The sequence below is a fragment of the Mauremys reevesii genome, linkage group 7 (genome assembly GCF_016161935.1).
Source record: "Mauremys reevesii isolate NIE-2019 linkage group 7, ASM1616193v1, whole genome shotgun sequence".
Classification (NCBI taxonomy): Eukaryota; Metazoa; Chordata; order Testudines; family Geoemydidae; genus Mauremys; species Mauremys reevesii.
Window position 1 is genome coordinate 79,459,420 of NC_052629.1, and position 12,509 is coordinate 79,471,928.

At 47.2% G+C, this 12,509-nt stretch overlaps 1 protein-coding gene across 7 annotated transcripts in view; it reads left to right on the forward strand.

Moving 5' to 3' along the window:
- DNAH1 (dynein axonemal heavy chain 1) overlaps positions 1-12,509 on the forward strand; it is a 172,243-nt gene that overhangs the window by 150,739 nt on the left and 8,995 nt on the right. For 6 of the 7 annotated variants that reach the window (XM_039546880.1, XM_039546878.1, XM_039546876.1 and 3 more), the window contains 8 exons: positions 12-207; positions 1,429-1,580; positions 3,314-3,510; positions 3,771-3,915; positions 6,983-7,141; positions 7,717-7,848; positions 11,313-11,483; positions 11,989-12,168. In XM_039546880.1, the coding sequence (XP_039402814.1) occupies positions 12-207; positions 1,429-1,580; positions 3,314-3,510; positions 3,771-3,915; positions 6,983-7,141; positions 7,717-7,848; positions 11,313-11,483; positions 11,989-12,168 (1,332 nt within the window). Of the gene's footprint in view, positions 1-11; positions 208-1,428; positions 1,581-3,313; positions 3,511-3,770; positions 3,916-6,933; positions 7,142-7,716; positions 7,849-11,312; positions 11,484-11,988; positions 12,169-12,509 lie in introns of those variants that run through there. The other variant, XR_005601199.1, reaches the window with a different exon arrangement.

Here is a 12,509-nt window from a genome sequence, read left to right on the forward strand (position 1 = left end):
TGTTCCCACAGGCCAAAGTGAAAATAGCTGAACAGACAGAAAAAGACATCGACATCACTCGTCTGGAGTACGTGCCTGTAGCTGTCCGCACTCAGATCCTTTACTTCTGCGTCTCTGACCTGTCCAACGTTGACCCCATGTATCAGTATTCGCTTGAGTGGTTCCTTAACATCTTCTTGTCCGGAATCTCAAACTCCGAGAGAGCAGGTACCTCTGAAGGGTTAGGGTGCTTGCTGAGAAAACGTGATCATTGCACGACTTTGCTCAACACCTGGGGGCAAATTCAGCCTTAGTGCAAGTATGAGACTTAGATCTGGCATAGGCAGGTTTAGTGGAGTTTCTGCAACTCCACTAAACGTGCTTATGCCGGATCTAAGTCTAGCTGTAATTGTTTACTGCCACAGCTGCTTGAACATGGTCTCATTGCTGTCAAGCTTGAAAGTTCCTTCTTTTTTGAGACACACACACACAGCTGTAATTCAAGATGAAACATGGAGGCATCCTACATCAGCCAGCTTGGCATTGCCAGCATGAGAGAATTTTCTCTGGCTGGGAGCATCTTTCTCCTCCAATGGTTCTCTTCTGAAGCGCCAAATTATTACTTGGTTCAAAACAGGGTAAAGAGCTTGTCCTTACCAGTGAGTGTCTCCGCTCCTTCATTTGGGGATTGCTTTTTCCTTGCAGTAAACTTTATTAAGCCCTTCAAGTGCCTCTCAGAGCCTAAGCATCTACCAGTTCTCTCATTCCAATGTCCATCAACAAGAAGTCATCAGCATGACTTTCTGAGGAGCGAGACAAAGCTCAGAGGAGCTCTGATCCATTCTCTGACAGCATTTTTCCCTGCCTCTGGGCCACCAGGCCAGTCCCATGCAAAGATGTTTAATTTCTGGTCAGACTGCTGCTGTTAATTAGAAATACTGAATTTCATGGATCAGGGCATTTAAAATACTGGCAGCACAGAGTAGCCTTGAAACTGATGCAAGGGTAAATTCATCTCCCTCAACCACTGCCACTTTGCTGACATCCCAGGAAGAGCACAGATATCCTGGCCAGATGCATGTGCCAAGTAAACAGGGAGCATAGTTCATTAACATACCACAGCAATATTCTATGCACCTGCAATTAACAGTAATATGGGCCACATCTGGAGGTTCTTCTCAGTGTTTGCCTGAGTCAGTGCCCTCAGGTTTGGATACCCCACTGTTCCTTGTGAAGGAGCAAACTTCCTGAGCCAGATCTAAAGGAAGCTGAGATGGACAGCAGGAGGGGGCTAAGAGGGATGTGAGCTCCCTGCATAATTTACATGTGTAAACTTGTACACTGAAACATACCCAGAGCCCGGCTGGCAAAGGGCCGTGTCAGTACCAAGTGTGGGTCCTTTCTTCCTCCACTCTCGGCATTTGCTGTTCTGTGCCTGGTTCTTTTCAGACACTCTGAAGAAGCGGATAGTGAACATAAACAATTACCTCACCTTCAGTCTCTACAGCAACGTATGCCGCAGTCTCTTTGAGAAACACAAGCTCATGTTTGCCTTTCTGCTGTGCGTCCGGATCATGATGAACGAAGGGAAAATCAACATGGTGAGTAAACAACAAACTCTCTTGTCTGTTTAAATGAGAGGATATTCTGGGACAGCCAAAGTCCAGACTGTGCCTACTCCTGAAACTGGGAGCCAGCGTACTTTGTCTGTACAGATGGTTCTACCACCAGGGTCTGATGATTTGGATTATCTGCCCAAGTTTCTATTCATAAGGGAAGAGTTACTTATCCTGGTCATCTGTTAGGTTGATGTTCTGAATCTTCCAAATGTTCATACATCAAAACATGAGTTCAATCTCCAGGGGTCTCTTCTAGGTAGTTTAGTCTACAACACACACCTTTCTCCAGTATTTGGCTGTGACAAAAGCAAAGGGAATTCAGGGTGGTCGATTCTGGCTCATTCATGGATGATCTGCTATCTGTCCCATTAAAACAGCTTTTCATTGCCACACAAGAAGATTGGCAGATGGTAGAGTGTCTTACCACGCTTAAATAACCAGGGGTTTGCAAGAGTTGGGCTTTCATGGAGAGCTTTGCTTCCAGAAAGATCAAGATGAATCTGGCTACAGAGAAGGGATTTTACAGAAAATGGGCTAACCAAAATAAGACTAAGTATCAGATGGGCAGCCATGTTAGTCTGTATCCACAAAAACAACGAGGAGTCCAGTGGCACCTTAAAGACTAACAGATTTATTTGGGCATAAGCTTTTGAAAGTTTATGCCCAAATAAATCTGTTAGTCTTTAAGGTGCCACCGGACTCCTTTCCAGGTTAGATGTCAGTGTCCTTCCTTTTCTTGCTTTGTTAATTAGCTTTCTGCTTTATGCAGTGCTGCTGAGTGAACTTAACACTGGACCCCCTTGTGCCGCAATGAGATCCCAAACCACCTCATCTGCTCATAAAACAGGACTCTGTAGCAGGGAATTAACTACCCATTTGCCAATCCTGTTGTAGGGTCTCTAGGGAATGTAATAGAGTTTCTCAAATCCTAGAGAGATAAGGATTGAGGTGCATTGGCAGAGCACTGTGGAGGAAATCTACAGATCTGATCCTGTGACTGTATAGTCAGATCTGTCACTTACCACATGCATCTGTTGGATTCAAACAGTAAGGCAGGGAAACACAGCATGAAGTTACTGTAAGAATTTTGTTTCTTTAACATAGTGTTAGTGCTGCAGGGTGTTGCTATTGCTGCTGGTTTTGGGGGTTCCTGTGTACTCGGCAGCAGCAAAGAGTGCAGCTTGCTGATTCAGCAGACCTCAATGTGATTTTTCTATATGAATACCAGGCTTGGTTCAGTGGCAAAGGCGATCAGCCAGGTTTATTGTCAGCAAAGCATGGTACTTGCGCCCTGTGCTGCAGGTCACAGGGACACTAACACACGTATGCCTGTGACAAGGTAAAGGCTCAGTCAGCATAACAGGGTGCTGTCCCCTACGCTGATACAAAGATGCCTCTCCTGTGACTTCTCCTTTATACATTGATATGAACAAGTTACGTATTACTTTCCATGTGTCATTACTATCGTGTATCTTGTACCTGCTCATTCAAACAAAATGTCCTCTCAGGCCAGGAATGTGCTTACTTGGTTAGCTAATATGTGGTGTGTTGCTATTCTGCCAAGGGCAGGCCTACTTTGGTTCACCTCCTTTGGTTCATACTGTTCTTCATGCCCCAGCAAGGCCACACGCAGTAATGACTGTGTCCCACAGCATGACGCTGAGATCTTCAAGGCCGAACAGGCTGGCTGTAAATGTGTGCTGTGTGGTCCACAGGACGAATGGCGTTACCTCCTGTCTGGAGGTGCCATTAAAACGATGAGAGAGAACCCAGCTCCTGAGTGGCTGTATGAGAGAGCCTGGGGTGACATCTTGGCCTTAACCAACCTGAAGAATTTCTCCAGCTTTGCGGATGATTTTGTTGACAATATCCAGGAGTTCCGTGCAATTTTTGACAGTGCTGAGCCGCACAGGTGAGTCCTTCACCCCTTAACTGTGGATCTGAATTCTGTCTCTGCTTGGTGAGCAGTGCAGACCCTTCTCCCGCAATAATACAGCCATATTGCCTGAAAAAAGAATCACTAAAATCCAGGCACTGACCACACATGATCTCAGAAAATCCTGGTGCATAGTCACGTGGTTTTAGGAGACTTGTTTTCCTTGGGCTGATGTATTTGGCATCTGTTTTCATCCCCAGAGAATAACCCAAAGTCAGAGTGTGATTCTCTTGCAGAGAGCCCTTGCCTGGAAAGTGGAACAGCACGTTGGACTCCTTCCAGAAGCTGCTGCCCCTGCGCTGCCTGCGAGGGGATAAGGTCACCAATGCCATGCAGGATTTTGTGGCCATGAATCTGGATCAGCGCTTTATCGAACCGCAGGTAACTGGCCAAGATAATGCCATGGCAGAAGGCATTTCCATTGACAATGGATGGGAATGATGCAAACCGACTGTACGCTGCCCTTGATCACCCCAGCCAGGCTAGCGGCAGATGCTGATTTAGCTTTAAATGAATGCTTTACAACATCCCTTGTTTAAATAATGCCTAGCTTTTATACAGCACTTTTCATCAATAGATCTCAAAACCCTTTGTAAAGCAGGTCAGTGTCATTATCTCCATTTTGCAGATGGGTAAACTGAGGCTTTGAGCAGTGAGGTGACTTGGCCAAGGTCGACAGGCCAGTGGCAGAGCCACACATAGAATCCAGGCCTCCTGAGTCCCAGTCCAGTGCTCTATCCACCAGCCACACTGTCTGTACTCACTGAGTGAGTATTGGGTGATGATGATCCACCCACTGCCCTTTAACCTCAGAATTACTGTTAATCTGGAACTAATAACCATACACTGAAAACTACCCAGTACAGGGCTGGGCAAACTTTTTGGCCCGAGGGCCACATCAGGGAATAGAAATCGTATGGAGGGCCATGAATGCTCACAAAATTGGGGTTGGGGTGCGGGGGTTGGGCTCTGGGGTGGGGCTGGGGATGAGAGGTTTGGGGTGCAGGAGCAGCGGCGGCTCCAGGCACCAGCACTCCAAGCGCGTGCCTGGGGCGGCAAGCTGCGGGGAGCACCCTAGCGGTCCCTGCGAGGGCAGCAGTCAGGCAGCCTTCGGCAGCTTGCCTGTGGGAGGTCCGCCGGTCCTGCGGATTTGGCGGCAATTCAGCTGTGGGTATGCCGAAGCCGCGGCAAGCTGCCAAAGGCAGCTTGCCTGCTGTGCTTGGGGCGGCAAAAAAGCTAGAGCCGTCCCTGTTCAGGAGGGTGTTCCAGGTTGGGATTGAGGGGTTTAGAGAGCAGGAGCGGGGCCGCACCATGCGCTGCGGCCCCGACACAGAGCTCCAGCCGGAGTGGGGCCGAGCTGTGTGGTGCGGCCCCGACCCAGAGCCCCAGCCGGAGTGGGGCCGAGCCATGTGGTGTGGCCCCCAACCCAGCGCCCCGGCCGAGGCGGTGCCGAATCATGTGGTGCAGCCCCCAACCCAGTGCCCCGGCCGGAGCAGGGCTGAGACGCTTGGTGCGGCTCAGGGGCTGGCTTAAAACAGCTGGCGGGCCGGATCCAGCCTGTGGGCCATAGTTTGCCCGCCCTGACCCAGTAGGATCAAAGGCAGAGAGGAGGCATGGCTGGAGGTGACAGCAGAGATTAGGAAGGCAGAAGGCCTAGATTCTGTTCTCCACTTTGCTCTGAGAACTTGAGCACATCACTGGAAGGATGTGTGCCTCAGTTTCTCCATCTGGAAAAGGTAGGTACTTGCCAGCCTTTTTAAAGCCATGTGAGAGAGGTGGGTGAAAGATGCCATAGGAATGCAAAGCGAGCATCGTCATCATCAACATTCTGCAGAGCAGAGTTTATCAATGCAGCATCCTTAATAGATCACTTGGAAGTGCAAAGCAGCATTTAGGCATGTACAGTCTTGTCGACACTAGAAAGCTGTAGTGCTTTAACTATACCAGGATAATGAAAGTGGCACAACCCCCCTAGTGTGGTTGCATTTATACCATTATGAAGTTGCTTTATACTATAGCTGTTCTCATATAGGAAGGGAAATAACCTATACAGCTACAAGGCTTCTTCATACCGATATAGCTGCATCCATACTATGGGTCGTGCTGATCTAACTTAAGGTATGTCTACCATTATGGCTGTGCATAGAGTAGAGACACTGCATGCCCAGCTAACACAGGTATAGATAGCAGTCTAGGCGGTGAGGCCCAGCTTAGGCAAGTAGAGGAGAGTAAGTTCCCTACACGCCTGAACTATTAGGGATAGCTTTCTACGCACCCAAGTAGCACCTTCCCCATCTACACTGCTATTGTTAGCAGTGTAGTGTCCCACTGCTGGAGCCTTTCTCCTCTGCCTCCCCTCTGCTGGAGGGTTTCACTGCAGTGTGCAGCCATACGTGTAGTACCTGTACGCTATTGGCTGCCAGAAGTGTAGACATAGGGGAACGCTTGTTTACAGATATAGGCTAAGTGCCCTAGCTATACCAGGACACCTTTCCTATGAGCAGCAGGTCTCAGTAACTGGTTTATGCACCTGATGCCAGTCAGCAACCAAAGGTGGGATTTTAACATCTTATGAGAAGTATCCCCATATTTACAAATTGGACCCCCAGTGTCAAAGCCCTGGCAGAGCCAGGGGTAGCAGACTAGGAAGCAGTCGTTGCATATCGTCTGCTTGCCAGTTTTAACATCAAGCAGTTCAAACCACCCTTTCGAGAGCATTCTGTAAAGAAAATGCAGGAATTCCCACGTGACAGCCAATGGCTTCCGTTCGATTAGGGTAAAAGAGACGTGTCTGGGCAGAAGTGTGTGGTAGCTGTCTGCCTGCCAGATGCACCATTTTAAACCAGTTACACATCGGGCCACAATCTTCAAATATGGCTGCCCAGAGTTAGGCACCTAAATCCATATAAAAGGGGCTGGATTTTCAGAGGGGCTTCAGTGGTGGTACCAGGCAGTGATTCACTGGAGGCAACAGGAGGAGGAGGAGATCAATGGTTCCTGGAGCATATGGTGGTGGAAGACATTGCCCACAGGGTGAGTGAGAGTGACTGATGCAGGGAAAGGAGGAAGGAGTTAGAATGGATAACTAAGGAATGGAAGGGGACCAGCTCTCTGATCCAAACCCCACCACAATCAATGGAGAGACTCCCTTTGGCTTCCTTGAGCTTTGGATCAGGCCCCCAGGGATATAGTGGCAAATAAGTTAAAAAAGGAGGAAGCAAAGGCCTCTGCACTCGGCCTCCTGAAGCATTATCTGGGTCAAAGACCTGTCTCTAGAACAGATTATTTCCACTCATCAGGAAGACTGATTCCTGAGGACAGACACGACAGTGAACATAGTGGCAGAGGCAGGCCGTTGGACCTGAGAGAATGCCTTCTCCTTTTGCTTGCCCTCCCCAGCGCAGGTCATCAGATATTACTCTGAGTGAGAAGCCTTCCTGTCTTTCAGACTTCAGACCTCACTGCAGTGTTCAAAGAGTCCACCTCTACTACGCCTTTGATATTCGTGCTCTCACCTGGGACAGACCCAGCTGCTGATCTCTACAAATTTGCTGAAGAAATGAAGTTCTCCAAGAAGCTGACGGCTATTTCCCTGGGGCAGGGGCAGGTAATCCACTGGTTCCACTTCACTCATTCTGAGCAATATAGTCATCTCAGTACACAAGGGTTTACTCCAGGAAAACCAAATCCTACCCCACCATTCTGAAAACACCCCCTTTGGTCCCAGCCGGTCACAGAGGTTCCTAGTGGCTTGAGGGATTCATTCAGCAGCAACATCCACTCGCATTTCTTCAATGGCTTAGAAATGCCATTGAATTGGCATGGACATTTGTAGAATGGACATTTGTAGTTTGTAGATTCTCTCTCCGATTCTCTTTTGGAGCAGATTTTTTTTTAAAAAACCTTTCTTATAAAAGTAGGTGGAAAGCAAAACTAACTTCAGGCATAGACTTAACTGTGGCCTATGTCCCTCTTATATTGTTAAAATGCTTTTCTGAGACACTGGTTTGGTTGGAATTTTGCCATTTGGTTTATGCGGGCATCAGACCAACAGTTGAGTGGAAAAGTAGCTTAAATGGTTTGAATGTCTTTGAGCACTGATGTCACATGCAGTCATTCTAACAAACAATATAGCATACAGTAGGTATGGTAAAGTTGGGGAATTTTGGTTTTCTTCCTTAGGGTCCCCGAGCCGAGGCTATGATGCGAAGTGCTATGGAACGTGGGAAGTGGGTCTTCTTCCAGAACTGCCACTTAGCCCCAAGCTGGATGCCTTCGCTGGAGAGACTCATGGAGAGCATCAATCCTGACAAGGTTACACAAACACACACATGGATGTTCTCCTTGAATTTCAGCCTAATGTTTTATTCCACAGCTTTACCCAGCTTCCTCTGGACCAGGAAGGAGACTATCTTATCCTGTGATCTCTTTTCCCACACCCATTCAGTGTGGGCAGAGTTAGTTGCCTATTTGATAGGATGTGACTCACCAGTCCCATGATGCACTGCTGCCCTGTGCACACCTCCTCCTCCAGCCCAATGTTAACAATTCTTAACACTTACCTTTTCATATATCAGCTCAGTGACATCACTTCGATGGCACTATAATTGCTCCTTTTCTGCCAGTCCAGTTAAGTACCCTCCCTCCGTTATCACCTTCCCAGTTCCACCCGCTGTTTCCATCCCACTGATGGAACATTGCACTGGTGTCCTGGTCACTCATTTGCCTTGTGCTTGGAGCCATCACCCCTTTACTGCCATAATCACTGGCTGACATTTCCAGCCTGGAGTGACACTGAAACATCTATGTTACACCAACCCTCTTAAGGAAGTTACAGATGTTACTGACCTGATGGAGGAATGATGGCCAGGCCTTGTCACTCTAGAGCTTTCTTCTCTCTTCAGAGAGCCTCCCCAATGACAAAGAGCTGCCTGGGTTGGCTAGAGAGTGGGTAGTAGCTTACAACACTCCAGGGAGCACAATAGCACGAGGCCTATGTCCAGTGGAAAAGTCTCCAGTGGATCTGTTAGTCTACAAGCCTGGACCCATTTTGGGCACTAAGAGGAAACCCAGCAGCTAGAAAAATGTAATTGTTACCACATGTTAGGCACATATCCTGTGGTCATCACCAAGGGGGCTGTAGGTGCCGGAAGCAGTTTTTCTATATCACGTAATGTGTAAATGTTATCAGGCATCCAATCTGAAAAGAATCATAAAATCACAGAAAGAATCATAACTCATAGAAACATAGCTTAATTTTGAGCAAAATGAGCAGGAAGCTTAATTGATAATGCAACTATGTACTCAAAATAGTACAGTTTTGGAAAGTTTGGGAAATATTTAGCCCCAGTGATTTTATGCATTTTCTCGTACTTTTGTGCCATTGGTTATGACAATATGAACTTGTTTCCACCATGTAATACATCAAAATATTTGCCATTGTTGTAGAGTGGACTGATTTCAGAAAAAAAAATTGGTCTGCGATTTGTAGGCAGCTATGCAGATAAGAAGACTCCTACCTCCTAATATAAAACATATTTTTGCTCAACCGGAGGCCAGTCTATAGCACACATGGTACAACTGTAATTATTTGCTTACTGAATGCAGTAATACATGTAAACTACTTATATAACAGAAATGACTCTTAGTAGAAGGACTGTAGAATGTCTTGTATAAATATAGCGTCTGAATAACAAAATATAACCATACATTCTTATATAACCCTACATCTAACTATGAGCTACTGAATGTCTAATGCAACACCCCCTCAAGTTATATTTACTCACAAAAGTAGCCACAGTAATCGGCAGATAGTTGAAACATTTCTACTCCTCCACAGAATCTGTATCCAATGCATTCAATACTCTGTTGCTACTCTCATCACTCACAGTTGCATACATCGGAGCACACCAAGTCTTCCTGCGGCATTTGCAGCTCCTTGTTGCATGGGTACTCTCAAAGCCATGTTGCACAAAGACGAGGATGACTTCTGGAGCAGGTGGTGGCACCGTCATTTTAGGAACAAGATGTCCTGTGCTATCTATCTCCAATCCAATGTTGACAGGGGACACTTGAATATACATAACTGTATGTATGACTGATAAATTGCATGTTCCAGGAGCTGCCTGACAGAGGCCATTGTTGGTGGCAGTTTCTCACTTGTTTTGTTCTTCTGAGCAAACAGCTCATACCCACCTTATCCAGAGATGCTTGCTTCTTACCACAGTATAGTACAGATACCAGTGAGCCATAGGCTGCTCACTGAAAAAGCTGCATTTGGGTTGGACTGCAGTTACCTACCTTTGAATCTTTCCAGTGATACTGAGCAGGGACTACTTGATTCACCCACTGCTTGGTTCTTCATTAACTCTCTAGTTAGGTCAGGTCTGTCCATGTCATGAATTCAAAGTAGTAGTCCTAATTTGTGAAGCCATCAACAGGCAGAGACGTAGCTACCTCCTAGACTGTTGTATTATCTTTGATGTCTGACTGTGTCTGAGTGTTTCTGTTCTTTGCCCTCAAACTGCTCACACGTGATACAGAAAAACTGCACCATGTCCAGCTACATCCACCCTGGTGATGCCCACCAGAGATGTGCCCACCATGTGACAGCAATAGAATTTTTCTAGCTGTTGGATTACCCTACTTCATTAATAAAACCCATTTGAAAATCTGGCAGGCAGATTATTGCATTGTATTAGCACTTTGGGCAATAACAATGTGCCACACATCTTGATATCTGACTGGGATAGGTCTGCTCATCAACAGAAAAGCCTTTAATGCGGCTGGGTACTTGAGCAGGGCTGAAACTACTCTGCTGAAAGAGTTTCCAGTGGTTCTGAGCACAGGGGATCTCAGGAGAAATGGATCCCTCTGGAGAGGTTTGTTCCATCTGAGTTGGGAAGAGCATTGCCTGGTAGTGAGGGAGGAGGACCTCCAGTTAAGAAGGCTTCCACTAAACTTCCTTAGTAAACAGGTATCTTAAACCTCAGCGCACTTAGAATCATAGAATATCAGGGTTGGAAGGGACCTCAGGAGGTCATCTAGTCCAACCCCCTGCTCAAAGCAGGACCAATTTCCAACTAAATCATCCCAGCCAGGGCTTTGTCAAGCTTGACCTTAAAAACCTCTAAGGAAGGAGATTCCACCCCCCCCCTAGGTAAAAGTTTTTCCTAATATCTAACCTAAACCTCCCCCACTTCAACTTGAGACCATTACTCCTTGTTCTGTCATCAGGTACCACTGAGAACAATCTAGATCCATCCTCTTTGGAACCCCCTTTCAGGTAGTTGAAAGCAGCTATCAAATCCCCCCTCATTCTTCTCTTCTGCAGACTAAACAATCCCAGTTCCCTCAGCCTCTCCTCATAAGTCATGTGCTCCAGCCCCCTAATCATTTTTGTTGCCCTCCGCTGGACTCTTTCCAGTTTTTCCACATCCTTCTTGTAGTATGGGGCCCAAAACTGGACACATTACTCCAGATGAGGCCTCACCAATGTTGAATAGAGGGGAATGATCACGTCCCTCGATCTGCTGGCAATGCCCCTACTTATACAGCCCAAAATGCCGTTAGCCTTCTTGGCAACAGGGGCACACTGTTGACTCATATCCAGCTTCTCATTCACTGTAACCCCTAGATCCTTTTCTGCAGAACTGCTTCCTAGCCATTCGGTCCCTAGTCTGTAACAGTGAATGGGATTCTTCTGTCCTAAGTGCAGGACTCTGCACTTGTCCTTGTTGAACCTCATCTTACAACTTACAATCCCTTTATTTGTCTAGGTGCACCGTGACTTTCGCCTTTGGCTCACCAGTTTACCCAGTAACCAGTTCCCAGTGTCTATCCTCCAGAATGGCTCCAAGATGACCATTGAGCCCCCCCGAGGTGTCAAGGCCAATCTGCTGAAGTCCTACATTAGCCTGAGTGATGACTTCCTGAACTCCTGCTCCAAGGTAAGAACCACATCCTTTCCCCCAGCTCTCTGCCTGGACCACTTGGCTAGACTCATTCTTCCTGCTGCCGTTGGATCACTGAGGAGCAGACTGGTTTTGTAGGGCCTTATGGGTTGAGTGTCCCTCTCCTGGCATGAAACCTCAGCAGTATGGGTTCCGTCACATATTTCAAACAGCAGGAACTCTGGGGCCTATTGGAAATATTGTGGCCTACCTTTTCAAACTGAGATGTCTAAAATTCACCCTTATATCCTTATTTAGAATCATAACTTTAGACACTCAAGTTTGAAAATGTTGGCCCATGACTTTCCCAAATGGCATAGCTAGGACCAATATTCCAGACCTTTGGGCTGGGCTCCTTGTCAGCCTTCTGAAATCAGCAGGTTGGGCACTTTAGCTTTCCGCCTGCTGATGTGCCTAAGAGCATACATATCTCCTCCAAAAAGAGAGAGCCAACCACTGGTCAAATAACACTTGTTCCTCTTATTGTCCCCATGTCCTGTAGATCTCCGAGTTTAAGGCCTTGCTGCTGTCACTTTGCCTGTTCCATGGTAATGCTCTGGAGCGGCGGAAGTTTGGGCCACTGGGGTTCAATATCCCATATGAGTTCACGGATGGAGACCTCCGCATCTGCATCAGCCAGCTAAAGATGTTCTTGGACGAATATGCAGACATCCCGTACAAGGTGGGAATGGAGAGCTGGTCTGCCTTACCTCTGAATGGGCGCTGGAGAGGTTGCTGGTGCATAAGGAGGCTGCATGTGCTCTGTTGTGAGTGTGGGAACTCTACACAGCTGGGAAAGTCCATGGAAGCAGTATAGTGTGTGATAACGATGGGGGCATCATTGAAGGTGTCTGGAGACAACCTAGGAGACACTGGATTTCAGAAGCTCGATCTGCCTGTGTGTTCAGTTTCATCCCCTCTGACTGTTGTGGAAAGTTGCATGGAATTGTTTGCAGTCTCACACAAATCCAGCAGCAGTAAAATATACAAGCCCTGATTTGCCCTGCGGAACCTGCGTGGAAT